The sequence below is a fragment of the Pezoporus occidentalis genome, unplaced genomic scaffold, assembly GCF_034315485.1.
Source record: "Pezoporus occidentalis ecotype Australia unplaced genomic scaffold, CSIRO_AGI_Poc_V1 ctg117, whole genome shotgun sequence".
NCBI lineage: Eukaryota > Metazoa > Chordata > Aves > Psittaciformes > Psittacidae > Pezoporus > Pezoporus occidentalis.
The window spans coordinates 2,005,157-2,033,112 of NW_026912961.1; the positions used below are offsets into that span (position 1 = coordinate 2,005,157).

The 27,956-nt window shown below is 39.1% G+C and overlaps 1 protein-coding gene across 1 annotated transcript; it reads left to right on the forward strand.

Moving 5' to 3' along the window:
• The first annotated feature begins 816 nt into the window (after window positions 1-816).
• Window positions 817-27,900, forward strand: KIF27 (kinesin family member 27). Its single transcript, XM_062640635.1, has 17 exons — window positions 817-1,193; window positions 2,457-2,657; window positions 4,009-4,967; window positions 9,016-9,159; window positions 11,644-11,817; window positions 15,247-15,422; window positions 15,822-15,955; window positions 16,493-16,648; window positions 17,681-17,889; window positions 18,763-18,960; window positions 19,293-19,406; window positions 20,440-20,616; window positions 21,245-21,460; window positions 23,334-23,540; window positions 24,238-24,436; window positions 25,195-25,359; window positions 27,237-27,900. Exons 1-17 carry the CDS (start codon window positions 884-886, stop codon window positions 27,695-27,697), a joined length of 4,200 nt encoding a protein of 1,399 aa, XP_062496619.1. The 5' UTR covers window positions 817-883; the 3' UTR covers window positions 27,698-27,900.
• The last annotated feature ends 56 nt before the right edge of the window (window positions 27,901-27,956 follow it).

A 27,956-nucleotide genomic window follows, 5' to 3' on the forward strand; every position in this document is an offset into this window, starting at 1 on the left:
CTGATTTCAGTCTTATGCTTTACTTGTTTTTCTTCTGCTCTGACAATAAAATGGGTCTTTCTCCAAATTCAGATAGTTTCTCAGCTCTGGATGGTGAAGCCCTTGAACTAAATGGAATAAAATAAAATGCAGAAACTGTTCTCACTGCAGCCACAAGACAACAACGGTTCAAAGCTGTTTGTTTTCAACCAGCTTGAATGTGCCGTCTTAGGTGATGAGTTCTGCCAGTTTGTTAATAACAGCTTTCTTAAGGGCAACCAGCGTGTGGGAGTTCAGGAATCAGAGGAGTTCAGTAAACTTGTCCTTGCACTGCAAGGATGCTTAGAATTAGAGAAAGAAAATGTGCTGGGATCTCCATCAGTGTCTGTGAGGGGTTTTGAATGTTCATGCAAGGGAGCTGTAAAGAAAGGGTGTTCCTTGATATTTAGTTATGCTGCCCTACAGTGCTTATGTTGTGGGAATGAATGTGGAGGGAGCAGCATAAGGAACCATGGTTGCTAAAATGTATCATTAATAAAATTAATGGAATATGTTTTGAGATGCAGATTAAATTCAGAGAAATGCTTTATATGTAATAATTAGATACTTTCAAAATCACACCTCCTGTGTAGGCAACACAGCTCCTTTGTCTGTGCTTGACAGTTAAAAATGCTTGGCATTTCATATGTTGAATAGGTTTTTAAAGCATGCTTTTATATCAGGTGCTTTTCAAGAGTGTAATGGTGCTTATATATTTTTTAGGAAATGTCAACTTACTGCTTTGGCAGGAAACTTATTTATTATAGAATGTGGAAAAGCTTTTCTTCTATGTTACAGACAGCTGTGAATTACATGAACAGATTTCCTGATGAGTGTGTTAACATACTAAGTGGGGAGCACAGGGATGGAGTCTGACATGGAGGAGATCCCAGTTAAAGTTGCAGTTCGAATCAGACCTCTGCTTTCCAAAGAAGTACTTCATAACCATCAAGTGTGTGTGAGATTAGTCCCAAATACACAACAGATTATCATTGGGAAGGACCGTGTCTTCACTTTTGATTTTGTATTTGGCAAAAACTCAACCCAAGAAGAAGTTTACACTATTTGCATTAAGCCTCTTCTAGTGTCGTTGACTGAAGGATACAATGCTACAGTGTTCGCATATGGGCAGACAGGCTCTGGGAAGACTTACACTATTGGAGGTGGCCACATTGGTAGGTTGTAGAAAGTTTTCCTTTTCAATGGTGAACAGTGTAGTTGTGCAATGTAAATATAAAATATATAGCAGATAATGCTGCAAAATTTTAAAGTATAATAAAAAGGTAGAGTAAAAAAAAAGTTTCCAATGTTCATTTGATAATTAAACTATTTTAAAATGCAAATTCTCCATAAATTAGGCTTATCTAAGAAAAAAAAAAAACATAAAGCACTTTGGCTCATTGCTCATTTTTAACGTGCAGCTTAAACTAGAATTTCTTCCTGAAATGCAGTGTTTTGGAGATTCTTGCTACCTTTATCTTACCTTGAAAATGTCTGCTTTAGTCAAGCAATTGTTTACTTCCTCAATCTGGTTTTTGTTTTTGGTTTTTTTTTTCTTTAAGAAATTTCTATAACAACATATAAATATATGATTTAAGTCTTTCAAATGGATATAAATAGATGATTCTAACTATCTTGATAGTTATTAAAATCTTCCTTTTATTTAGAATCATAGAATTATTTAGGTTAGGAAGGACCCTTAAGGTTATCAAGTCCAACCACTAGCATAGCATCACCAAGCTCACCACTAAACCATGGCCCAAAGCACTACATTTACACATCTTTTAAATACCTCCAGGGATGGTGACCCAGTCACTTCTCTGGGCAGCCTGTTCCAATGCCCGATCATCCTTTTGATGAAGATTTGTTTCCTAATATCCAGTCTAAACCTCCCCTGGTGCAGCTTGAGGCCATTTCCTCTCGTCCTGTCTCTTGTTATTTGGGAAAGGAGTCTGGCCCCCACCTCATTACAACCTCCTTTCGGGTAGTTGTAGAGAGCGCTAAGGTCTCCTTGAGCCTTCTCTTTTCCAGACTAAACAGCCCCAGTTCCCTCAGGCAATCATAATGAGTATGAATAAAGAAGAAGTCTATACCCTGGTAGATTTAAAGGAAACTCCATATTTCTCATAACTTCCGTGACTATGGAGTCATGAAGTCTATACCCTGGCAGATTTAAAGTAGACTCCATATTTCTCATAACTTCCATGACTATAACATGTAATTTAGAACTTAACTATGAATCCTATTGATGGATGTAAACAAATATTCTGAACCTCATAAAAATAGATGTTTACAAAAATCCTTAGGAACACTGACCTTTTCAGGTTCCTCAGTATTTTGAGTAGCAAATGTTAGAGACTTCTCTCAATCTTCAGTCTGTTGTGATTTATGTGGCAAAATGACTGCAAGCTCCTGTGACATCTTTGCTTATATTTTAGCATCAGTTGCAGAGGATGAAGAGGGCATAATCCCACGGGCTATTCAGGAATTATTTCAGCATATTTCTGAAAACTGTAACATTGACTTCCATGTCAAAGTGTCTTATATAGAGGTTTACAAGGAAGAACTTCGAGATTTACTGGATTTGGAGAACTCTGTAAAAGAACTACATATCCGAGAAGATGAAAAGGGAAATACAGGTAGGATTTCAGCTCTAAAATTTGGTGTGTTGGGCTTCAGACATGTGCCCAAGTTATTCTTGCCTTCTCTTGAAAGAACTTATTCATTACTAATACTAGAAAAACATTATTTTCAGTGTATAAACTCAGTTTAGCTGATTTGGAGCAATTTGGGGCTTTCGATGCCTGTGAACAATATATGTGTTCCATCAGAAATGGCAACAAATTATAAAATAGAAATACAGTATTGCTTCTGCAGATTCTGTCTACAAACACAATAGTGTGTGATTATTTGCTCGAGTAAGTATTTTACAGTTAAAACTTTGCTTCTCACTTCAAAATTATAATTGTTAAGCTGCTTATACTTTAAATATCAGCACTCCCTTTCACTATGAAATGAGTGGAGGACAGCAATTCATTGAGACTAGCATCTGGTATTTTCTTGAAATTTTGAAATTAACGCTTATCCTATAGTTCTTCTGTCCACCACATGAAAATGCTAGAAGAATCCACAACAGAGAGACTTTATTCTGAAACTGTATAATGGTTTTTGCCTGTTTCCGCATGTCATTCCTCCCACACTTATTCTTTATATTCTAATTGTTGTGTTTGCTCTATTAATATAATATTAATATATTGTTGTATTGAGCTGGCATGGTTTTCTTATCTGTGGCTGGAAGAAGGCACTAATTTAGCATAAATCTTGTGGACAATATCATTGCTTCATAAGGATTCCAAAGTATATAATATATTTTAAATTGTTTCTCTTCTTCAGTACAGTTGGAGTCAGCTTCTGTTGTTTTTTCATCCTTCATTAAAGCAACAGACAAAAAATATGCTTGGTGGAGTACTTGGTAGAAGTATACTTCTACAGTATAACTGTCCAAAAGGCCCAACTACACAAGCTACATAGAAATTCTGTTCTTACCATAGTCTAGGAATCATTTCTACTACATACTTGTTTATTTTTAGTCTTGATTTTGTTTTTTCTTTGTTTTTTTTTTAAGCTAGGAAAATATCCTTTGAGCTGATTTTGTTCATGCTTTTCCTAGATAGCACTAGACTGCAAATTGCATATGGATATGGCAGTGTGTGAGCAAAGCTGTGTATTATGTTTAAGATACTGTTTTAAATGCTATGACACAATATGTCCATACATAAATATCTGCAGGTTTCAGATGTGTTGTACCTTATGCTTTTCACATGTTGTCTTATTTTTCCATACCTATATGCTGTAACCTCATAATAATGCAGGCTTGTAGGTTTCTCTAATATGTGCGTATAGTTTGACCCTTCCTAACTGCTGTAAAATATTGCTGAGAGTTTAAAATTAATTGAATTATTCTAACTTACTTTGGTTTGGTGTTTGAAGTGATTGTTGGTGCTAAGGAATTCCAAGTACAATGTGCAGATGAAGTTATGAGCCTGTTGGAAAACGGCAATGCAGCTCGTCACACAGGAACAACACAAATGAATGAGCACTCTAGTCGATCTCACGCCATTTTTACCATCAGTATTTGTCAGAAATGGTCTACAGAGTCTCAGAAAAGTACTGATGCTGCACAGAATTCATCTTGGAAATCAGCTGAGATGATTGCTTCGAAGTTTCATTTTGTGGATTTGGCAGGATCAGAGAGGGTGACAAAGACTGGAAATACTGGTGAACGCTTCAAAGAATCAGTTCAGATAAACAGTGGTCTGTTAGCTTTGGGAAATGTCATCAGTGCCCTTGGAGACCCAAAAAGAAAAAGTGTACATGTTCCATACAGGGATGCTAAAATAACTCGTATTTTGAAAGACTCACTTGGAGGAAATGCCAGGACTGTCATGATAACATGTATAAGTCCATCCTCATCAGACTTTGATGAATCTTTAAATTCCCTCAAATATGCCAACAGAGCCAAAAACATTAGAAATAAACCAGTTGTAAATTACAACCCTGATCAAGACCGGATTGATGAAATGGAACTTGAAATCAGATTGCTTCGAGAAGCTTTGCAGAACCAGCAAGTCAATAATCAGTGTTCGCATGACTTAAATCAAGAAAAAAATCGTATCAATTCACTTGAGGAGCAGCTCGCTCAGCTTCAGGTTCAATATTTCAGTTATAGAACTTGTGTAGATGAAGCCTTCCCATTTCTGGTTGATTTGAATGATAATGTTAGTTTAAAAAGAAGTCAGCGGGACAGGTTGCAGAGCTGGATCACTATGGTACAGGAAGTGAGGAAGGGAGATCTCATGATGCAGGAAACTGACACAGGAGCTGAGACCAGCCAAATGCCACATCATACCACAATTCTTCAGCTAAAGGAGGAACTAAAGAAATGCCAGGTATTTAATTAAAAGTTGATAATTTAATGTAATGGGTTTAAACTTAAACAAGGGAAGGTCAGGTTAGATATAAGGAAGAAGTTCTTTACTGTGAGGGTGGTAAGGCACTGGAACGGGTTGCCCAAGAAATGGTAAATGCTGCATCCCTGGCAGTGTTCAAGGCCAGGTTGGACAGAGCCTTGGACAACAGGGTCTAGTGTGAAGCATCCATGCCCATGCCAGGGGATTGGAACTGGATGATCCTAAGGTCCTTTCTAGCTCTACCCATTTTAAGTTTTAGCAGACTGCTAAGGATTTAAATAACTATGTGAAAGAGGAGTCTGCTAACTTGAATTCAATTTTGAAAGTTGTAAACTGTTACACTTACTTGTACTTAATTTGACAATTTACATTTCATTCACAATCTTGTATAATTTTGTTTGTCTAATCCCTGCAAAATAGCTTTATCTTAATGGGTGATTGAATAGAAAATCATTTAATCATTACAGAAATAAGTAAAGTAACATTATATTTTGGCTAGTCAGTTTTAGGATGATTCTGAGGCTGAGCTGTTTCATCTGCTAGATTTTTGTATTTAGGCCTGGCTGGGATGGAATTAATGTTCTTCATAGCAGGTTGTTGTGTGCTGTGTTTTGGGTTTGTGACCAATACAATGCTCTGTGAACAGTGTTTGCACAGTGTCAAGGCTCTCTGCTTCTCCCTTTGACACTCCAGTGAATAGTGGGGGTGCAGAAAAGGTTTCAGCACACACGTCTAAGCAAATGACTCAAACTAACCAAAGGGATATTTCATGCCATTCAACATCATGCTCAGCAATTAAAAGAGGAGGTTTAGGGAGGTTTGCCATGTTTTGTCTGGGAACTGGCTGGGCATCAGTTACACTTGGGAGGTGGTGGGTGATTATCTTTGCATCAGTCGGTTTGTTTTATTTTCTTTCCCTCTTCTTCCACTTCACCTTTACTTACTGAACAATTTCTACTTAACCCACAGTTATTTTGTGCTCTTCCTTTGCTCTTCCCTTATACCACTGAGGTTGGGGGTGGAGGGGGATTGGGTTAGCAGCTGTATGTGCAGAGATGCCTGCTGGGGTTAGCTCCCAACCTTTTGGCACCTGATTTGTGGCTCAAGGCCTTCAAAATAATGACAAATTTAATTAGATTGTACAGATTAAACTTCTAGCTATTATAGCTGATTCGTTAAGTTGTTGTTTGAGTGACTGATGCATATCATGATGCTGGCATATTTACTTTAGGTAAATATGCTGACTTACTGTTTTCCAGTTTTGCCATTTAGTGTGTTATCACTTTGCTTTCCTTTGCTTAGAAGAGCTATGATAAAACCACCAGCCTTCAATCTAATCTGGTATTTGGGTCTTACATAGCTATGATAAAACCACCAGCCTTCAATCTAATCTGGTATTTGGGTCTTACATAGCTATGATAAAACCACCAGCCTTCAATCTAATTTGGTATTTGGGTCTTACATAGCTATGATAAAACCACCAGCCTTCAATCTAATCTGGTATTTGGGTTTTACATAGCTATGATAAAACCACCAGCCTTCAATCTAATCTGTTATTTGGTTCTTAGCTTGTGTCCCAGTATTCCAAGAACCAGCTCATAGACAAAACCAACAACTATAACTTCCCCCCCCCCTTTTTTTTTTCTCAGAGAGACATTGTGTGGCAGGAGGAAAGAATGGCACCTACCTATTCCTCTCTCCAGGATAGGCTTTTATAGCCTTGATATAATGACTTCTCAGTTCCTTCAATAATCTTATGTAAGCAGACTGTTCACACTGGTGCATGTTTTGTCATCCTGATTTTGATTATTGTTCATAAGGTTAAATAATTGTGGGTGCCACAGAGGAATACGCTCAAAGGTGATTAATCCCTGGTGTGACAGGGTGTATGGGAGGAGTTAGGCAAGTGTGTAGGGCTGTTACTGACTTTGACACCTTGGGATTTCAAGCTGAACAGGCTTGTAAACCCGTCAAACTAAACACCATTTGAAGGAGAGCAAGTGAAACACAAAAACTTCCAAAGCTGTACTGGAACCTGGTGTTTGCCTGTCAAGCCACCATCCAGTGCCATCGAGATGCAAGAGGGCTTCCCTATATAAGAGCCCACAAATGGGCAGTGAGGTCTCTTGCTCTGAGGCCACGTAAATGGGCACTAAACCACAGACTGAACTCTCGACTGTAATAGTTGCTTCTGTAGTCAAGAAGAAACAGTGGAAGCATAAGTCAACTCAGTAAGAGAAGACCAGCTCCTCCTGAGAGAGGGAGAATCAGAAGAGTCAGTCTATTCTGTAGCAGGACAGGGGAGGAAAAAGAGAAGAATCATAAGAGTTGGAAACTACCCAGTCCCTATCCATGACCAAGCTGCAAGATAGGTGGAAAGATTTTGTCTGTGAGCAAGATGAACAAATTGCTACCTGGTTGCTCCAGTGCTGGGATGGTGGGGCTAACAGCAGGGATCTAGAAGGTAGCAAGGCATAGCAGCTGGGCTTCATGGCTAGGGACTGTGCGATTGACAGAATGATTGGAAGAGGGGCAGCCACCCACAGCCTCCAGAGCTGGCTTTTACTAATACCAGGTTCCCTCTTAAGGAAGACATTGTAATCCAGTAAGGCTAGTGGACTACCACAGAGGAAGGTATCCAGTGTCTGAGGGAATTAGCAGTGGTGAAGGTAGTCTACAGTGATATGGACAATAATCAGGTGCCCTGGAATGGCATAGAGTGAACACAGTCTGTGCAGCAGAAGTATGTACAAAGTGCACTGATGTCATGCATCAGCAACCTAGCCAAAATGGATTGGGCTCACATTGAGGTGCCAACCTTGTACAGACTGGTCTGGCATCTCGAGTGATTTAAAGAGAATCTCTGTTCCCCTTCCCTGCTCTTGACCCGCATCTCAACTGCAGAAAGACTGTTCAACAAGGTCCAGCAGCTCTAAGAGAATGTGGATAGTCTCCCTCTTTGCCCCTGCAGGCCAGCATTTCAGCTACCACAACTCGGCCTTTCTCTGCTCAAAGGAAAGGGAACCATAAACACACACCATGTGCCACCCTGTGGTTCTCTCTGTGACTGTGGGGAGGATATGAGGAAGTAGGATGGTGCACCTACCTTGGTTCTGAAAGTCTGTATACAGGAACTGTGGGGATACTTAGCATGCAGATATCCCATGAGGATCCTGTCATGCTGGTAGCTCGAATGAGCTAGTGCTAGACAACAACCTAGGGGGAGAAGAGCTCTCAGCTTTCTCAAGCATGATAATTTCTCCTCACAGAACTGACACACCCAATATAACTGAGCAGATATATTCTGATTTTAGTTAGGTATGTTTAATGCAATATGGACAATATGCCACTTAGTTTTCTATCTCTTCATCCTTCCCCACTCTGTCACTATGCTAACATATGTGCTAGCTTCTTTTTTTCTATAGTTGGCTCAACTCTGCATAATGATACAGCACCTGTAGGGAACAGGATACATTTGTCAACTATGCTTAGTAGAAACATTTGAATAGGTACACAGAGTTGGGAAAAAAGTTCTGTTCTCTAAAGATACCAGGTTCTTGAGTGCATTCTTAAACGCTGTTCAGAGTTATCTTTTCTTGAAAGAAAGATGTAGGTAATTAGTGTACAGAAGTATCCAGTTTTAGAACAAGAAGACAATGATGTTTCCATATTTCATATGGGTTCTACAGGCTTTCTGGAAGATTAGTGTTTGAAAGTCTCCTTTGATTAGTATTAGATTATTTATCCACAAGAACACCTGAAGAAGCATTCTTAAGGTTTCTTTAATCTTTAGGCTGTTATCCAAGTTGCAGAATGAGGGCAGCTGTCCTTATTTTTTTCATCTGAGAAGCATATGAATCTAATGGTTGATGCTGAGATCTTGTGGCTGCATGAGAATAATTGGATTTAGATATTTACCTCAGTAAAGTAGCCTTCGTTATGGGTACATTATTCTCAAGAAAGAAGCTTTTCAGAAGAAAATCAGTAGTCCCTTTTTCCCCAGCTGAACTTGTATTTTATTATGTAGCAGGCTGTCGTTATGGATGAAGAAGTATTTAGCCAGAAGAATTGTGAACTGCAGATACTGCAGAATCGGATAAAGACATTATTACAGGAAAATGAAGAACAACTGGAATCTTTAAAGGAGGCTCAAGAAACTCATAGATTACAGGTATTTTTCCTCTGGTACACATTACCTGTATCTGTATTGAACAATTCTTCCATGTATGAATTCATTCATTATTTCAAGATAAGTCCCTAAGACTTTTTTTGGACTTAACTACCTGTCAATCTTATGGGCATTTTGTTTGAGTTAGAGCTGTATCACTCAATGAGTTGAGTTTATCTACTGGATGAAGCACAATACTGTGATAGTTTGTATATCATCCTACCTGTGTCACAACCTTCCTATATAACATGAGGTGAATTATTCACCCTCTCCATGCTTCCTAAACACATCCCTCTCTTCCCAGATGTGTGTTATTGCTAAGTAGTTTCAAGACATTTAATGAATTAGGATTTTAAAGACCTTTAAAGATTCTTCTGAATAAAAAAAGAGACTGTAAAGACCCCATAGGGGGGTTGGTTTGTGATCTTCAAAGTTCCTTCCAATCCAAAGCATTCTGTGACTTAAGGATTCTAAGAGGCTGCTTGGACCCTAAAAATGCCTGGCTCAATCCTAAACATATTTTGTTATAGCTTTATTAAGAATTAGAGTGTTGTTTGCTTTTGACTTTATTAGGCAGAATTTAATACAAATTTTCTGAACACTTACTATTAGATAAAACTGAGTGACACAATAGAAACACTGCTTGCTTGCTTCCTTCTCTAGCTTGCTAGTGAAATTATGATGGGTAGGAAATGTATAACATTTCAAGAACCAAGAGACTGTAGAAAGAATAGTTAACAGCCTCCTGGTGTTACCTGTCATGTTGATGATAGGTAAATTGTCTGACTTTTTAAAAGAGAAAAACATGGCTAGCTAGTATTCTGGCTCCTTATTCTTTTTCTCATTTTTCCTCTTTGCTGATGGCTTGAGGAGAGTCAGTGAATGAAAGGTAAGTATACTAGTCATCATCTTTTTCTTTCCTCTGTCACTTTCTTTTCTGTCACCTCTGTCTAGACTGATTTTTGGTTTGGGGTTTGTTTTGTTTTGGTTTTGTTTTTTTTTTGTTTGTTTGTTTTTGGTTTTGTTTGTTTTATTTGTTTTGGTTTTGTTTTTGTTGGTTTTGGGTTTGGTTTTTTTTCAACCTGTACACCATAGTCTCAATTGATTACACTGAGATGGTATTTACATAAATTCTGGAAGATACAAGGTAGAGGTAATGAACAGAAACAGTCACAGTGTAGGTAAAAGATCATGACTGTTTCAGTTTCAGAGACAGAAGAGAAGCCTGAGAACTCTCAGGCACCGTTTTGGTACTTAGTACACTAAACTGCCCCTTTTGTTTAAAAACAGATAAAATAGGGAGAATAATGAAAGGCAAACACTTCTGTCAAATTTTTAAAGTTGTGTTCACAGGAATATGTCGCTAGTGATACATGGTAGAAGAAACTTTAGCAGGTACTAGATCTTAATGCTTATACACAGACGTATTTATGTAACACGTGTTGCATGTACACTGTTGTATATACGCCATGGGGTTGTATGTACAAGGGTACCAGGGATGAAGAGTCCTAAAAAGGTTAAATAGTAGCTTCAAGGTGGATCAGTTGGCTGTTACTGCTTCCAAAAATCATAACAAATATGGTATTCATATATCTATTCTGTTTCCTATGACATAGGAATATTATGTATTTCAATAAAATGTCAGTTGCAAGGCATTGTCTGTATTTGTTTGGAAGGAACCTGCAGTTTAAGAAAACAAGATGTAAAGAATGAACAAAAATGTATTATTCAAAGTAGGAGGATGCAAAATATCTTTCATTGAATACTTATCACTAGCTATTCTTCAAGTTTCCTGTTGTTACTAGGCCAGATTTTAAAGGTACTTTGAAACGAACTGAAAGGAAGAGAGGGAGTTGAAAATAAATATAATCCTGGCCTTATGGATGGATAAGTTTAGGTAAGATAAGTACTTATGAAAAATATAAACAGACTGCTGCTGGAGAAGCAGATAGGTAAGTCCTTCCAACTAGCATTATCAACAGTGTTGGGGCTGGGTAGAAGCTAAAGAAGTAGCCTGGGATGATTTTTATGTTTATTAATACAAATAATCTTTGAAGTGGAACTGCTCAAAGAGGAAGCCTGTATACATGTTTAATTAGACTCAGATCACATGTTTGATTTGAACATTTTTGTTGATTTCCCATTTTATTTCTCCATAAATACATGTATAAAGTAAGCACATGCCGGTAAGGATGTCATCATCTTCCCATTATATGCCTACATAAACTAATGTAACTTATCTTGGATAGATCTTTTCTGGACAAAAATGTGTCTAATATTTATCAAAGTTGAGGGGTGTGTGTTAGATTGATGACAATGTCATAGAATTTTCAGTTTGTTGCAAAATTTACCTGTTCACTGCAGAACAATTTCAGGTCAGTGAGTGATATACAAGATTCATGACCATTGTAAGGAATTTATAAGTGGTGGATGTGACATAAAGCTCACGATCAGCAACAGCTTTGCTTTGTTTTTTTTCCATATGAGAATGAGAAAATGGTGGAACAGCAAATGCTTATTGATCAGCTAAAAGAGAAATTGGAGAAGCTTACAGATGTGAAAACTTCGGACTTCTCAAGTGCAAGCAGGCCATACAGTGTCCCACTCAAAAAGAGTCTGCTACATTCTCTTCAGCCACCTTTAGGGACAGAGAGCCGAAAGGTAAGGTCTATCCAAATGTTACTTTTTTTTCCATTTACTTTGCAATGGTTATAGTTCAGTAGTTAGAATTTAAATGACAATTTATGGTGGCTTTCTCAGATGATGTTCAGCTTCCCACTGAACACTCTGAAAAATTACTTTTTAATGCCTTGCAACCTATGCTATGCCACAGTTGTCCAAAATCTTCAGGCTTAAAATTATCACAGGTGCTAAAGCTGGAGTCTTTTTTGGTGTTTTCCTTCAGATTTTGAGCATTATAGAAAATGAATTATTCTTACTGATCATAGAACCATAGAATCATAGAATAGTTAGGGTTGGAAAGGACCTTAAGATCATCTAGTTCCAACCCCGCTGCCATGGGCAGGGACACCTCCCACTAAACCATGTCACCCAAGGCTCTATCCAGCCCGGCCTTGAACAGTGCCAGGGATGAAGCATTCACAGCTTCCCCGGGCAACCCATTCCAGTGCCTCACCACCCTAACAGTAAAGAACTTCCTCCTTATATCCAATCTAAACTTCCCCTGTATAAGGTTGAACCCATTACCCCTTGTCCTATCACTACGGTCCCTAATGCAGAGTCCCTCCCCAGCATCCCTATAGCTCCCCTTCAGATACTGGAAGGCTGTAATGAGGTCTCCACGCAGCCTTCTCTTCTGCAGGCGGAACAGCCCCAGCTTTCTCAGCCTATCTTCATACAGGAGGTGCTTCAGTCCCCTGACCATCCTTGTGGCCCTCCTCATATATTACACTAGATAATGAGTTGCTAATAGTGCCTTCCTTCACATTTAGAATCATAGAATCATAGAATAGTTAGGGTTGGAAAGGACCTTAACATCATCTAGTTCCAACCCCCCTGCCATGGGCAGAGACACCTCACACTAAACCATACAACCCAAGGCCTCATCCAACCTGGTCTTGAACACTGCCAGGGATGGAGCATTCACAACCTCCCTGGGCAACCTATTCCAGCGCTTCACCACCCTAACAGGAAAGAATTTCCTCCTTACATCCAATCTAAACTTCCCCTGTTTAAGTTTTAACCCATTACCCCTTGTCCTATCACTACAGTCCCTAATGAAGAGTCCCTCCCCAGCATCCCTATAGGCCCCCTTCAGATACTGGAAGGCTGCTATGAGGTCTCCACACAGCCTTCTCTTCTCCAGGCTGAACAGACCCAACTTTCTCAGCCTGTCTTCATACAGAAGGTGCTCCAGTCCCCCGATCATCCTCGTGGCCCTTCTCTGGACTTGTTCCAGCAGTTCCATGTCCTTTTTATGTTGAGGACACCAGAACTGCACACAATACTGCAAGTGAGCTCTCACAAGAGCAGAGTAGAGAGGCAGGATTACCTCCTTCAACCTGCTGGTCACACTCCTTTTGATGCAGCCCAGGGTACGGTTGGCTTTCTGGGGTACAAGCGCACACTCCCTGCTCATGTTCATTTTCTCATCGACCAACACCCCCAAGTCCTTCTCCGCAGGGCTGCTCTGAATCTCTTCTCTGCCCAACCTGTAGCTGTGCATGGGGTTGCTCCGACCCAGGTGTAGGACCTTGCACTTGGCATGGTTAAACTTCATGAGGTTGGCATCAGCCCACCTCACAAGTGTGTCAAGGTCCCTCTGGATGGCATTCCTTCCCTGCAGGGTATCAACCGACCCACACAGCTTGGTGTCATCGGCAAACTTGCTGAGGGCGCACTCAATCCCACTGTCCATGTCAGCGACAAAGATGTTGAACAAGACCGGTCCCAACACCGATCCCTGAGGAACACCACTCATTACTGGTCTCCAGCTGGACATTGAGCCATTGACCACAACTCTTTGTGTGCAGCCATCCGGTCAGTTCTTTATCTACTGAGTGGTCCATCCATCAAATTGATGTCTCTCCAATTTAGAGACAAGGATGTTGTGTGGGACAGTGTCGATCGCTTTGCACAAGTCTAGGTAGATGACATCAACTGCTCTACCCCTGTCCATCAGTTCTGTAGCCCCATCATAGAAGGCCACCAAATTGGTCAGGCAGGATTTCCCCTTAGTGAAGCCATGCTGGCTGTCACCAAGCACTTTGTTGATTTTCATGTGCCTTAGCATGCCTTCCAGGAGAATCTGCTCCAAGGTTTTGTAATGCACAGAGGTGAGACTGACTGGTCTGTAATTCCCCGAGTCTTCTGTTTTCCCCTTCTTGAAAATGGGGGTTTTATTCCCTTTTTTCCAATCATCAGGAACTTCACCTGACTGCCATGATTTCTCAAATACGATGGCCAGCAGCTTAGCAACTTCATTTGCCAGCTCCTTCAGGACCCACAGATGGATCTCATCAGGACCCATGGACTTGTGCACGTTCAGATTTTTAAGATGGTCTCGAACCAGATCCTCTCCTACAGAGGGACTAGGGCTTCATTCTCACAGTCCCTGTATCTGCCTTCCAAGACCTGGGTGGTGTAGTCAGAGCCTTTGGCAGTGAAGACCGAGGCAAAGAAGTCATTCAGAACCTCAGCCTTCTCCAAACCCTGTGCAGCCAGTTCTCCTGAGAGCTTCCTGAGGGGGCCTACATTCTCCCTTGTCTGTTTTTTATTTGCTATGTACCTGTAGAATCCCTTCCTGTTATCCTTCATACCCCTAGCCAAGTTTAATTCTAACTGGGCCTTAGCTTTCCTAACCTGGTCCCTGTCTTCCCGGACAACATCCCTGTACTCTTCCCATGCCACCTGTCCTTGCTTCTTTTATAGGCCTCTTTTTTCATTTGAAGTTTCCTCAGCAACTCCTTATCCATCCAAGGAGGTCTCCTGGCCCTCCTGCTGCACTTCCTTCTGGTTGGGATGCAACACTCCTGAGCTTGTAGCAGGTGATCCTTGAATATCAACCAACAGTCTTGGGCCCCCCTGCCCTCTAGGGCTATATCCCATGGAATATTACTAAGCAGGTTCCTGAAGAGGCCAAAGTCTGCTCTCTTGAAGTCCAGGGCAGTGAGCTTGCTGCACGCTCTTCTCACTGTCCTGAGGATCTCAAATTTGAGCATCTCATGGTCGCTACAGCCAAGGCTGTCCTGGAGAGTCACATTTCCAACGAACCCTTCCCTGTTGGTGAGCACGAGGTCAAGCATGGCACCTCTCCTTGTCTGCTCCTCTATTACTTGCAGAAGGAAGTTGTCTTCCACACAACCGAGGAGCCTCCTGGATTGCTTGTGCCGGGCCGTACAAGTGCTCTAAGCTCTTGCAAAACCTTTTGTTGCAAAGCTATCCAGAGGTATTATAGAAAACCTCTGTAATTTTGCTTACAAGCTCAAGTGATGACAGACTTTTAAACTGAGTTTTTTGTTTGGGTTTTTTTTTTGTTTGTGTGTGGGTTTTTTTTTTAAATATCTGTAAAGAATTGATAAACTGTTGCAAGTGTTTTTACCTGTAACTTTCTGTGTGTGCTTTTGACAGGTGTATACAAGCCCCCCTGCCTTCTCCCTGGCCCGGGTAATGGCAAAATTCCGTGCTCGCAGCCAGATGACACTGAGCCGCATAGAAGATCAGGATAAAGTCCTTCACTGCCATCTCTCTGACCAAAGTGATGAAGAGGATGAAAGTGCAGGCAGCAAAAAGAAAACCTCTTTTAAGTAATTTTTTTTATATTCTTTAATTTTTGTTATCGAAAAATGTATAACAAAAGTAGTATTACTCTCTAATCCTGCCATAATATGAGATCATTTATGATGTTTTTATGGTAAATTTAGGGGACCAACAGAGCATATTTAAACTATTTTTTAAACTAAAATAAGTTTAATAAACATTGTTTTTGTGATGTAACAATGACTGCATAATCCTGGTTTTGGGGCTAGAATCTATGGTGGAGATCAGGGCAGATGGGGAAGTGGAGAGTATATGGGAGAGAAGGTAGAAATGCTTATGTATGTGAATTTGGGATTCTTCTCTGTTACAATCACATACTTGGAAGCTTAAAGAAAAACAAAATCCCACCATGTTTGGAATATAGCATGTTTTTCATTCTTCACTAGGCATTCCATAAACCGAACATGGACACGAAAACAGGCTTCTTTGTGTTTTCTTCCTGATCTAAGTGACATGAAGTGTCAGGTAGACAAGTCTTGTTTATCCAACAAATCTTCTCTACACAGTGACACAACCACAGGTAAAATGGAAGTCTTGAGAGCAAATCTGACAGTGTCAAAATACACAAGAATGTCTTCAGCACACATAATTATTTTTCCCAGCAAAATACGTGTAATTGATACAAATATTTTTTTGTTAATAGATCAGTCTGGGCGTTGAGATTCTCTGCTTCTTCCCCTTTCTGAAACTGATATTAGTGTCCTTAATGTTTAAGTAATACTTACGAGCTAGAAAATATACACTGAAAGCTATTTAGATATGAATCTTTAGAACTGCTTCAGTAAAAGAAAATAAATGCTATTACCTTATCAGAAATGGACTGAAATGGTTTTAGGAATATTCTTCCTCCCACTTAGGGTCTTGAAACACTAGTGCATACCATTCTTTCTTTTACTGTTTACATGGCAGGGAAAAGTTTCCTTGTGCTAGTCTCTCTTTCTGGTTCTTTTACTTCATGTGGCTGAATTCCACACACACAATGATGCAGAGCTCTATCTTTTGGATACAGAGCATATTCCAGATTTTTTATCGCTATATTGCTTTGTTTTCTTTCAAGGTGAAGAGATTGACAGCCTCCAAAAATGTCGTGTTTTTAACTTGCAGAAGTTAAAGAATTCAGAGTTGAGATTCACTGAGGCTGAGCAAAAAATAAGAGAACTTGCACTTAATATCAGAATGAAAGAGGAACTTATTAAGGAATTAGCAAGAACAGGTAAGTAGCTACTGTAGGAAAAATTAGAATGAAGAAGTTCAGAAAAAAAAGAGAAGTCACAAAACTTCTGAATTCCTGTTTTAGTTTTTATGTAATTATCTTATGCAAGAATAATTTTAATAAAGATTCATAACTTTAATTATTTGCTATGATTGCACTGAAGGCTGTAAATTTTGATTACAGTCTACTCTGCTATGATACACAAATGTATTTGTTGTATTTTTTTGTGCTTTGCTGATTTTTGCTTTTATCCACCAGTCGTCTAATTTTTCATGTATGCTTAGTGCTACTGATGTGTTTGTGGACATGTATTTGTCACATGGTGTCTGGGATAGCAGAGAAGATACATCACTGTGCTGCGAATGTAAACATTCCCAGCGCTGCAGTAGAGAAGCAGGAGTCAGAAGTGGATGAGGGAAAAGGTCAGTGTCCCTGTTAGCCTACACCCTTATACATCTGTCCCAATATGTATGTATCTATATGCCTGCCAGAAACTAGCCTTATTATGACTGTAAGGATCTCTTTGCTCAGCCCTTTCAATCACACTCTTCCCCTGTGCATACCTTCTCTTGAGGTTGTCTTTTGGCACTGAGAAAGACTGTGTGCTCCTCCCAGGATAGTACTTTGGAAAGATAACACAAACAGGGCAAGTAAGAGGGCAGAAACACGATCCAAATTTAAAAGGATAATTGAGTAACAAATAAACAGCATATTCTTCTGGAAAAAGTAAAATCTATGAAACACGTGAGAGCCATTTTCACAAAAACTACAGTAGGAAGAATTTCACTTTATTTGGCATTAAGGTAGCACTTTATTTGGTGACAAATGGTGTCTCATAAAGAACTCAGTTTTAAGACTCTTTCCTTTATTTCAGAGTTATAAAGGAACTGTATGTTCCTTTAAGGTTGGAAAATATCTCAGAAATTATTGATTTAGCCAGAATAAAGTAAGTAAGTAATACAAGTACAGAATTATTACATTTCAACTGATTATCCTGATGTTTTTAAACTATCTCGATATGATGTCTTTAAGGTAAGGATGCTCAGTCTGTAAGCAGGCAATGTTCTTTGAAGATAACTAAACTGGAACAAGAATCTGAGCAGGCCAAACTGGAACTGGCTGAAACGCAAAAGCAGCTTCAGGAGCTGGAGAGTAATAAGGAGCTGAGAGACACTCCTGAGAAAACAAAGTTACAAAAGGAATTCCGGAAGAAGATGGATGCAGCTAAGTTGAAAGTGCAGGTATATCTGATCCGACCATTAAGGTTTGCAAATCCATGCCTTGCTATCACTTTTGAACCTTAACACTCTGCTTGTAAAACTCTCACCAGTTTTACACACTGGAAGCTGATTGAAGTAGATAATGAGAAACTTAATACTATTATACACAGAATGCTATTTATGTTATCCACATATGTGGTTAGATACAGTATTTTCTTGGTAGATAAGAAACCAAGAAAGAAGTGGGTAATATGAGATGCTTCTACACCATTGTGTGTAGTACCATAAAATAACCTATACATGGAGACTGTCACAAGGTTGTAACCTGCCATAAATAAAATCAATGTTTTATGAAAGTACTGTATAAATTCCATCTCTAAGCAAATCACTGTGATGGTTTGCAAGACCAGGCCTAATACAGTCATCTTATATGGCACTGACCTTCTACCTTTAAGTTTTGCTATACCTAAGCTTAAGTTCTGTGTACGGCCAGCTTAGGTATTCTGTGCTTCTTGGTCCTAGAATGGTGGGTTAGATAAACCCCATGAAGAAAGAGGCAGGTGGCTTATTGACTGGAGCTCAGGACCAGCATTCTGGCACCATTATGTTTCTGCACGTTTCCCACACCGGAGAGTCCTGTTAGATTTTACTATTTTCATAGTATTGCCAGGCATGAACTGTATCTTTACCTTACCTTCTCATTTTGCTTGAGGTTAATTCTGGCTGTGCCAACTTTACCAGATAGCTCAGAAACCAGAGAAATAATGAATGATTGTTTGCACAGAGGTTAGTAAGTCTTGCTGACTCATAAGAATTTAGTGAAATAAAGAATGAAGTTGTGAGTAATATTTTAGTTTTTCTACTATTAAGCTGAAATTTGTCATGAACATTCAGGCCTTACAGAAGAAGCAGCAAGACACTAAGAATTTGGCTTCATTATCTAACCAAAGTGAGAGACAAGCAACAGAACTTGAGCAGAATGTGGCTCAGATGAAGCATCAGCAGACCCAGCTACAGAAGAGATTGTGTGAGGAGAGTGAAAAAAAGAAGCAACTAGAAGCAGAGATTCAGCGGGACCAGCAACAAATTAAAGTAGGATTCTTCCTGGTTCTTTGAGACAAAGAATGAGATGTGCCAGTTTTGACATTGCTTCCCTGAAGTCAATAAACTATACTGCTAGGCTGTCCAGTTTTAAGTAGCTACTTTCTTGACAAATGCCCTTAAGAAATTGCTATAAACACTTTAACGGAAATCTTCAGTTTGCCTTTCTTTTCAGCTTTTTATTATTTATATCTAGCTCTAAATTGCAATTTTACATGGAAATTTAGGGTCAGTATTTCAGATTATATACTTGTGTTGACTCTGACAACGCACTTTAAAAACAGACTAAGGCAGGAATAATGGGGCTTTTCTTTTCTTTATAGGAACTTCAGCTAAAGATGGAGCAACAACAGAAGATCCTTCATCTTAAGGATAAAGAGATTGCTGTGTTTAAAAAGAAGAAAAATGACTCAGTGGAAACTTCACAGAAGCTACAGGTAGCTAATCTATTCCAAATCTGTGTAGGCCCTAAAAAAAAACCCCCAAACATTCTTTCTTCATCCCTAGTCATCTTTGTAAAGTATTCAGAAGAAGGGTATTCAATCATAGTTTGTCCTTTTTTTTGCTATAGCAAAAATTGGGAGTATAGTCTAGCAACTCTTTTACTCTTTTTGAATGAAGAAAAGGAGAAGCTCTAATGTCTTTTCTTTCTGTGATTTGTCAAAAATGCTGATTCAAAGACCTAAGAATTCAACAAGTTTGTTTGGCTGGTAGGTTTGAGGGTGATCCTGATGAGCTCTATTAGAAATGTTCCATGGTTTGTTTAGGTTTTTTTATTTTCTCCTCTGATATATGTGACAGAGGTCTATAGTTTTGGTAGTTCCTAACGGGGTTAGAAAGATACGTGTCCTGTGCATAATTTCAGATGTGGACACTGGAACATGAGAGTTTCATGAGTTATCCAAAGTCTTTAAAGGTGAAAGAAATCTAAGAAGTTAAACAAAGGCAACTTTTTAGCCATACCAGGGATATATTCGCTGATAAAGTGGGGCTTGAGAATAAATTTATAATTGAGCGTGCTAGCAGGATCAGAGCTCCCATTTGCTGTGTTTCTTTCAACATCATAATTGCTTGTCATTTTCCACAAAGAGCTGGTCTTCGGTAACTATAATGTAGTGAAGATGGGCTAACTGAATTCTTGTGATACCTTTCAAACCTAATTGCTGTGATTATGTAGAAGACATCTATTTATATAACTGTTCTTAGAAAAAGAATACATTTCATTAAAGACGTGACACAAATTTGTTTATATGAGATGTAGCAATGTAGCATTTTTCAGCCTCTTTTTAAGCCAGTTCAATTTCTATATTATTCTGAGTCAAGACTCCGTTGCAGAATTAATGTTAACATTAGAAATGTCCATTTCTTCAGCAGTTCTATCAGTTATTCTGAAAAAGTTAAAACGTAACCACCAAATTCTGACTCCAGAAGTCCTGGTTAATGTTCTCTGTATCTCCAATTAAACTTTAGAAATTAGAAGAGCAAAAGAAATATCTGGATGAAGAAATTGAAAGAATTCTCCAACAGCACCAACAGTTAGCAGAACTAGAAGAAGATTTAAAGAAAAGAGAAGCCATTGTAGCCAAAAAAGAAGCATTATTGCAAGAGAAAAGCCACCTGGAAATCAAGAAACTGAGATCTAGCCAGGTGGTATAATAAAACCCATAAAACTCACTACAGTTACAGTGCCAACTGAAAGAATGGTGGGGGGAAGCCAGAAAGATAGCAGAAGAGGCTCAAGCCATGTGACCTGTGTTTCTGCTATGAAGTTATTCTGTGGCTTGAGCAGATCAACATCTAAAATGTGAATAACACAGCATAATTATTATTATTCTCTTTCTTTCCCCAAAATTCCAACAACAAAACAGAATTCCAACAACAAAACAGAACTGTGTTCTGTTATTGCACAGCATTAAAAAATATGACATCTAAATATGACTCAGTTCTTTCACAAACTGGAGAACATGACAGGGAAACATTTTGTATTATTTATTTTTCAGTAGCAAAAGTGAATAGAAATTGAAGTATCATTGTCACTTATAAAGACTAGTCCCTTTAATTTTTAGTATGCTGAAAACTGCACATTGTTTCTGTTTTCCTTCATCTTTTGAGTAAATAGTAAATTTTATGGTACCTGTCTACTCAAAATAAATGGGGTCTCATTACAAGAAGCAGGCAAGTCTTTCATTGCAGAATGTGACAGTCTCACCTACAATTTTCTTACTGGAAGGGGTATCTCAGTTTTATATCTATGGTTGCTGTGGGTTTTTTTTAGGCTTTAAACAAAGATAGTATGAAATTGTCTACTCGCTTAAGTATGCTGGATCAGGAACTGTGTGATAAAGGTATGCAGCTTCAGGGCAGCACCACTGAAGATAAGACACACATTCTGGAAAAAATTCAAGTTCTCCAGACAGAAAGAGATCAGCTGCTCAAAAGAAGAAACAGTGTGGATGAGAAACTGAAAGATGGTAAAGTGTTGTCAACTGAGGTAAGTATGCACCTCTGAGATAAATACTGGGTTTAGATAGCGTTGTATAACAAAGCATTCTAATCAGAACCTAAAATGTCTCCAATTATTAGGTAAGCTTGAACCAAGGAACTGAGGTTGGGTACTTATGTAAATTGCAAAATTAAAATACTGCCGTGATAGCACCACTTATGTACCAGTGAACAAAGCTTATGGTCAGAGGGACCTAATTCAGCTAGTTCCTTGACAAACTCCAATGGCCTAAGGATCATATAATGAGAAATAAGGGAACTAGAAGTTCATTGTTTTATCATAGGCAGATATTTTAATGTTAGGACACAGAACAAGGCAATGTACTTGCATAGAATCATAGAATCACAGAATAGTTAGGGTTGGAAAGCACCTTAAGATCATCTAGTTTCAACCCCCCTGCCATGGGCAGGGACACCTCCCCCTACACCATGTCACCCAAGGCTCTGTCCAACCTGGCCTTGAACACTGCCAGGGATAAAGCATTCACATCTTCCTTGGGCAACCCATTCCAGTGCCTCACCACTGTCATGGTAAAGAACTTCTTCCTTATATCCAATCTAAACTGTCCCTGTTTAAGACTGAACCCATTACCATGTGGTCTGTCACTACAGTCCCTAAAGAAGAGCCCCTCCCCAGCATCCCTATAGGCCCCCTTCAGGTACTGGAAGGCTGCTATGAGGTCTCCACACAGCCTTCTCTTCTCCAGGCTGAACAGACCCAACTTTCTCAGCCTATTTTCATATGGGAGGTGCTCCAGTCCCCTGATCATCCTCGTGGCCCTCCTCTGGACTTGTTCCAACAGCTCCATGTCCTTTTTATGTTAAGGACACAAGAACTGCACACAGTACTCCAGGTGAGGTCTCACGAGAGCAGAGTAGAGAGGCAGGATCACCTCCTTCGACCTGCTGGTCACTCTCCTTTTGATGCAGCCCAGGATACAGTTGGCTTTCCGGGCTGCGAGCACACACTGAAGCCAGCTCATGTTCATTTTCTCATTGACCAACACCCCCAAGTCCTTCTCCGCAGGGCTGCTCTGAATCTCTTCTCTGCCCAACCTGTAGCTATGCCTGGGATTGGTCCGACCCAGGAGTAGGACCTTGCACTTGTCATGGTTAAACTTCATAAGGTTGGCACTGGCCCACCTCACAAGCGTGTCAAGGTCCCTCTGGATGGCATTCCTTCCCTCCAGAGCAGCAATGCCCCTTGATTTTTTTTCATAGGATTTTTTGAAAAAGCAAACTTCACCTGAAAGCCTCTGTATTTTTGAAGCAAAAATAAATCTTATTACCCAAGTGGCCCACACTTGAATTGACCAGTGTAGTTACACTGCAGATATAATAAATTCGTATCAAGTATGCATATTATTTTTAGGTCTTGAGCAGCAGTACAGGCATACGGCTAAAGTGATAATGTGCCAGAAAGAACCCTATTTGCCTTACTCCTCAAAATCTCCTACAGTGCTTCAGGCCATGTATTTCTGCCACTTCCCTACAAAAGCCATCAAATTCTTTACTGACCTGAGTCATTCATTAATCCAACAGAAAACAAGCACAACCAAAAAAGAAATAATAGCAGAAGTGGGGGGAGGATGAGGAAAGGATCTAAAGGGAAACCTGACCTCTGTTTTTGTATTCAACCATTCAATTGATTCTGTATCATGGTAGGGGTACTATAGCAGCTGTTCCAGATTTCTACTCTACCTCTTATTTTCCCCATTCCATTCTCTGTACTACTACTAGTTTATCTTGCCCTTAAGTTTAATTTCACTCTTGGGAATGAAATTAATGATGTCTTATGTATAGAAAGAATAGTTCTACACTTTTTTCTTTAAATAAAAAAGCTCTTATGTGTTTCTCTGTAGGAAGAACATGCCCTTTTTCAGCTGGAAGAAGGAATTGAAGCCCTGGAGGCTGCTATTGATTATAAGAATGAATGTATTCAGAATCGCCAGCACTTGCTTAAGTCATCTTCTCAGATTCTTTCACAAAGTGAGAATAATGTAATAGGACAATTAGTTTCCCTTTCTGCTGCTGAGCTCAGAGCTATCATCTTCAAATATTTCAATAAGGTTTGTTTTGGCTAATGACTAACATTTTATCCTATTTTCTGTTACTATTCTAGATAGTGAAATGAAATGGTGTCAAGAAATCAAAATACATTTAACCAGCTTTTAGTGAGAATCTCTTCAGGTTACATACATCTGCTATGAATTAAGATATTTTTAATTTTTACATTAATCTAAATAGGCTACTTGTGTGTTAACTTTGTATGTTCTGGTTCAAGTCATTACTTTAAAAGGTGCTGCAAATCTAAATTTTTTTTTTTCCTAAGTCTCGTATAAACTACTTTTGCACACACTGCCTGCAGTGTCTACAGCAACATACTGAAGATTCATACTAACATCTGGAAACAAAAATGAAATGTATTATGACATGGTGTGTCTTTGTGATCTTGGGTAAAACTTGCGAGATTTTGTGAACAAGCTGTCTATGGGATGCAATTTAATCTTTCCAGAATCAGGAAAACACTGTTGTTTCAATTTAAATTCTCCACAGAATATTAAAAAAAATCCACTAGTCCATGTGATCAGAAGTACAGACCTCATTCATGAAGTGTGAACTCATAGCAGTAGGCAAGTTTGTATTCCACAAGCTTATGGCTTGTAAGAAACCATTGCTTTTGTATGCTTTAATTTATTAGGCAGAAGGGTAAAAACCATTATTAAAACGGTTTAATAAATCAAAATAAGTGTATTTCTTTCTTAGATTGTTGGCCTACGTGAGTCTGAACGAAAATTACAACTGCGGATTGAAGAACAGGAAATGAAAGTGATAGACCAGGAAAACTTAATACGTGAGTTAGAATCTGCAGTTGACCACGTGAAGTTGCAGTGTGACAGGCAGCTGACCCTGCAACACAAAGAACATGAAAAAAAACTACAGTTGATACTGCATCATTTCAAAGGTATTTGTTTCCTGGGGGTTATTGCTCAGTAAGTATTATCTTCAGTCACTACTGACAAATACTATATTCCAGCTGAAAAGAAAAAAAATGTTCAGAGGTATATTTTGGCTGTCACTAATTCTGATGATGTGCAGGTTGCTGAGGAACAGGCACATAGTGTCTGTATGTGTGTAAAACAGAGCATTTTCTTAAAGCGGTATCAGACTTCCTGTGTTTTTATACTGAATTTGGAATATTGGAAAGTTTAAAGATACTGGTCCTGCTGATCTTGATGTTCTAAATATTCCTGTTAAAACTGACAAGTGGGGTTGGCATGGCCTTTTTGGTCCTGTGTTGTACTAGTTAAAATGTACACATTGCAAGCAAAGTGTCAGCAAGATCACAGACTCACAGAATAGTTAGGGTTGGAAAGCACCTTAAGAGCATCAAGTTCCAACCCCCCTGCCATGGGCAGGGACACCTCCCACTAAACCATGTCACCCAAGGCTCTGTCCAACCTGGACTTGGAACACTGCCAGGGATGGAGCATTTACCGCTTCTTGGGCAACCTGTTCCAGTGCCTCACCACCCTCACGGTATAGAACTTCTTCTTTATATTTAACCTAAACTTTCCCTGTTTAAGTTTGAACCCGTTACCCCTTGTCCTATCACTACAGTCCCTGATGAAGAGAAGATGCAAGACATATTCTGTCTAGTTGGGCATCTTGATTTTTTGGCACAGATGTATTTGGTTCTTAAACTAGTTTTACTTGTCCTAGATCAAGATAGTGAAGGTATTTCAGAAACCTTGAAAGCATACGAAGTAAAAGTCCAGCAACTGGAAAAAGACTTATTCTTCTATAAGAAAACAAGCAGAGAACTGAAGAAGAAGTTGAAGGGCCTAACTGAAGAGTCATCCCATCAATTATGGGCAGCCACTAAGTGTAGGTATATTATGTTAAAATATTTATGCAATTGTCAATAGACCATTTGATGGGTGATCAGCACACGGAAGTATATCAGACAGACATAAAAGTCGTATTTGTTCTGACCTAACTCCAGGAATATATTACACCTCTCCCCCAGTTTCAAATGAGAGACAACACTGGTTTATAGATGTAACAGTAGTTTAATTTCTCCTGTTTTCTATAGATTCTAACATAATTTCAGGATCTACAACCTCAGACTGCTGTGGTTAAGAAAAACTGATTTTACTATCTGAAACAGCCTGAATGATGTTGTAACTAACAGCATGCTTTTAGCTAGGCTGCTACCAGCATATGATTTCTTAAAAGTTATTTAATGGAAAATTGAAGAATTCCACACTTTCAGTTACTAACTTACTTTTGTTTCTTGTTAAGGCTAAAACAGGGGATTTACACACTTGTAAGAAAAAAGAAGAGCTTCCTAATGTGATTCTGTGCTTCGACATAAAAACCCCTACCTAACAAACAGAAAAAAGAAATGCATACACACAAAAAGACCTAAACAAAACACCAACAACTAACTGCTACTATAAGTTTTTAATTGTTTCATGTCCTACTTGCCAGAATTCAAACCTTCAGTAGAGCTAATCAGTTGGAGGTAAAAAGAAGGTTCTATTTCTGTCACTATTTTAGCTGTCTCGCACCTTGCAATGCCACTACCAATACCTAACACGCACAATACAGCCTTCTTGGCCCTGTGTTTCTTCTTAAGGCTCAGCATGACTGGTTCTTCCTCCTAGCAGATGCTTCCATTTATTTCCACCTGGGCAGTGTCATGCCTCCCTAACACACAGACACTGATCATATACCTGCTGCTCCAAGAGCAAATTAAGGCTCAGCTCTTGCCCTCTGAGCAGGATAAAGAGCCAACACCTTCATTACTGTCATGGTTTAAACCAAGCCATTAACTCCAAACATGTTTTGTCATGGTTTAAGCCCAGCCGGCAACCCAGAAAACCGTGCAGCTGTTTGCTCACTTCCCCCCACCTTCCTCCCCCTGCTCCAGGAGGGATGAGAAGGAGAATCAAAAGAATGTAAACCCCACGGACTGAGATAAGAACAGTCCAGTAACTACGGTATAACACAAACCACTGCTGCTACCACCAATGATAATAATGATAAGGGGAATAACACAGTCAAACTATGAACGTGAGTATTCTAGAGGTTGATTATAAATTGGCATCGGGAAGACTACTGTGAGTCTCGTATACAAAGCAGTACATAGTTCAGGACATATATCTGTGTGCAGAAATACCCATCCTAGCAAAATTGTAGCAAGGAGAAAATCCCTCTGAATTTCCAGCTTTTCACATGTGGATGTTTGTAAGTTTTACTAGAAAACCTCCATGGTTAGTTATTTTGCTTTTGAATACATTCTGAGGCATGCTGCAATACAATGCAATAAAAGCACTTCAGAATTTGTTGCTGTGCTTTAAAATAGTAAAAGCCTTGTGTGTACATTACAGTCAAATTTGAAGAATGTGTTGTGCATGTTGTGCTAATGTAATTTCTGCCTGTTTTTCAATAAATTAATAATTTCACATTTGACTGTCATGGCTCAGTTGTTTTAAGACTGCCTATCACGATACATAACAAGTTAGAATAGTGAGGCTTTTATTACCAGTACCTTGTCAGAGGAGAGTTACTAGCTAATACCTCTGATGCCTTTATAGATGACAAACTTTTTAACAGAAATGACAAAATGTCCTTTTTTTACCATGTTCACTCTACAAGTTTTTGATGCTGTAAAACTGTATTGACTAACATTTCTTCTGGTAGGTGTCCAGAAGAGTTATAGGTTCTAACTACGTACCTCCTGATAAATTTAATTTTAGATAACAGTGCTGATGACAAAGCATCTGGCCAAGATGAAGCAGAAGTTGCTTCTGAAGAATTCAAGTCAACACTTAACCCTGAAAGCAACAGTCAACCAGGGAAAATAAAAGCAACAGACAGAAGAAATATTTTAAGAGCGCATCAGAATTTACACAACCTTGGAAAAGATGTTTCAGAATTTGGGTGCAACAAAGAATGCTTGTCAAGCACTAGTGATGACAAAACAGGAACAGGTGAAGCTCAGCCTTCAAAATCATATCCTCACCTACCTTCTGTCACCCAGAGAAGAGAGACCATAACACAGTTTCAAAGAGTAACTCCAGTAAAGCTATCTCGCCGAGAGCTACGTCATATTCCTCCCTCTGAATTACCTTTGAGACGCTCAAGCCTTGGAGTTGGTGTCAGTTTTATTGCTGCAGATTCCACTGAAATGGACAAAAAGTCCAGTGTTTCTGAGTAGATTGAAAAATATTTCATTCTAAACCACTTAACATGTGAAATGATTGTTTCTTTCATAATTATACCTAGTTATTACTTAATTGTTTAGCTGAGCTGTGAAATAAAGATGAGGATCTTGTTTGATTGTTTTTGTATTGTGCTTGACTGTTTTTACTGTTATGGAAGACATAAGACATAATGTTATGGAAGTTTTGGAAGTATGGAAGGTATGGAAGTTATGGAAGTGATTTGGAAGTATGGAAGTTATGGAAGACATAATG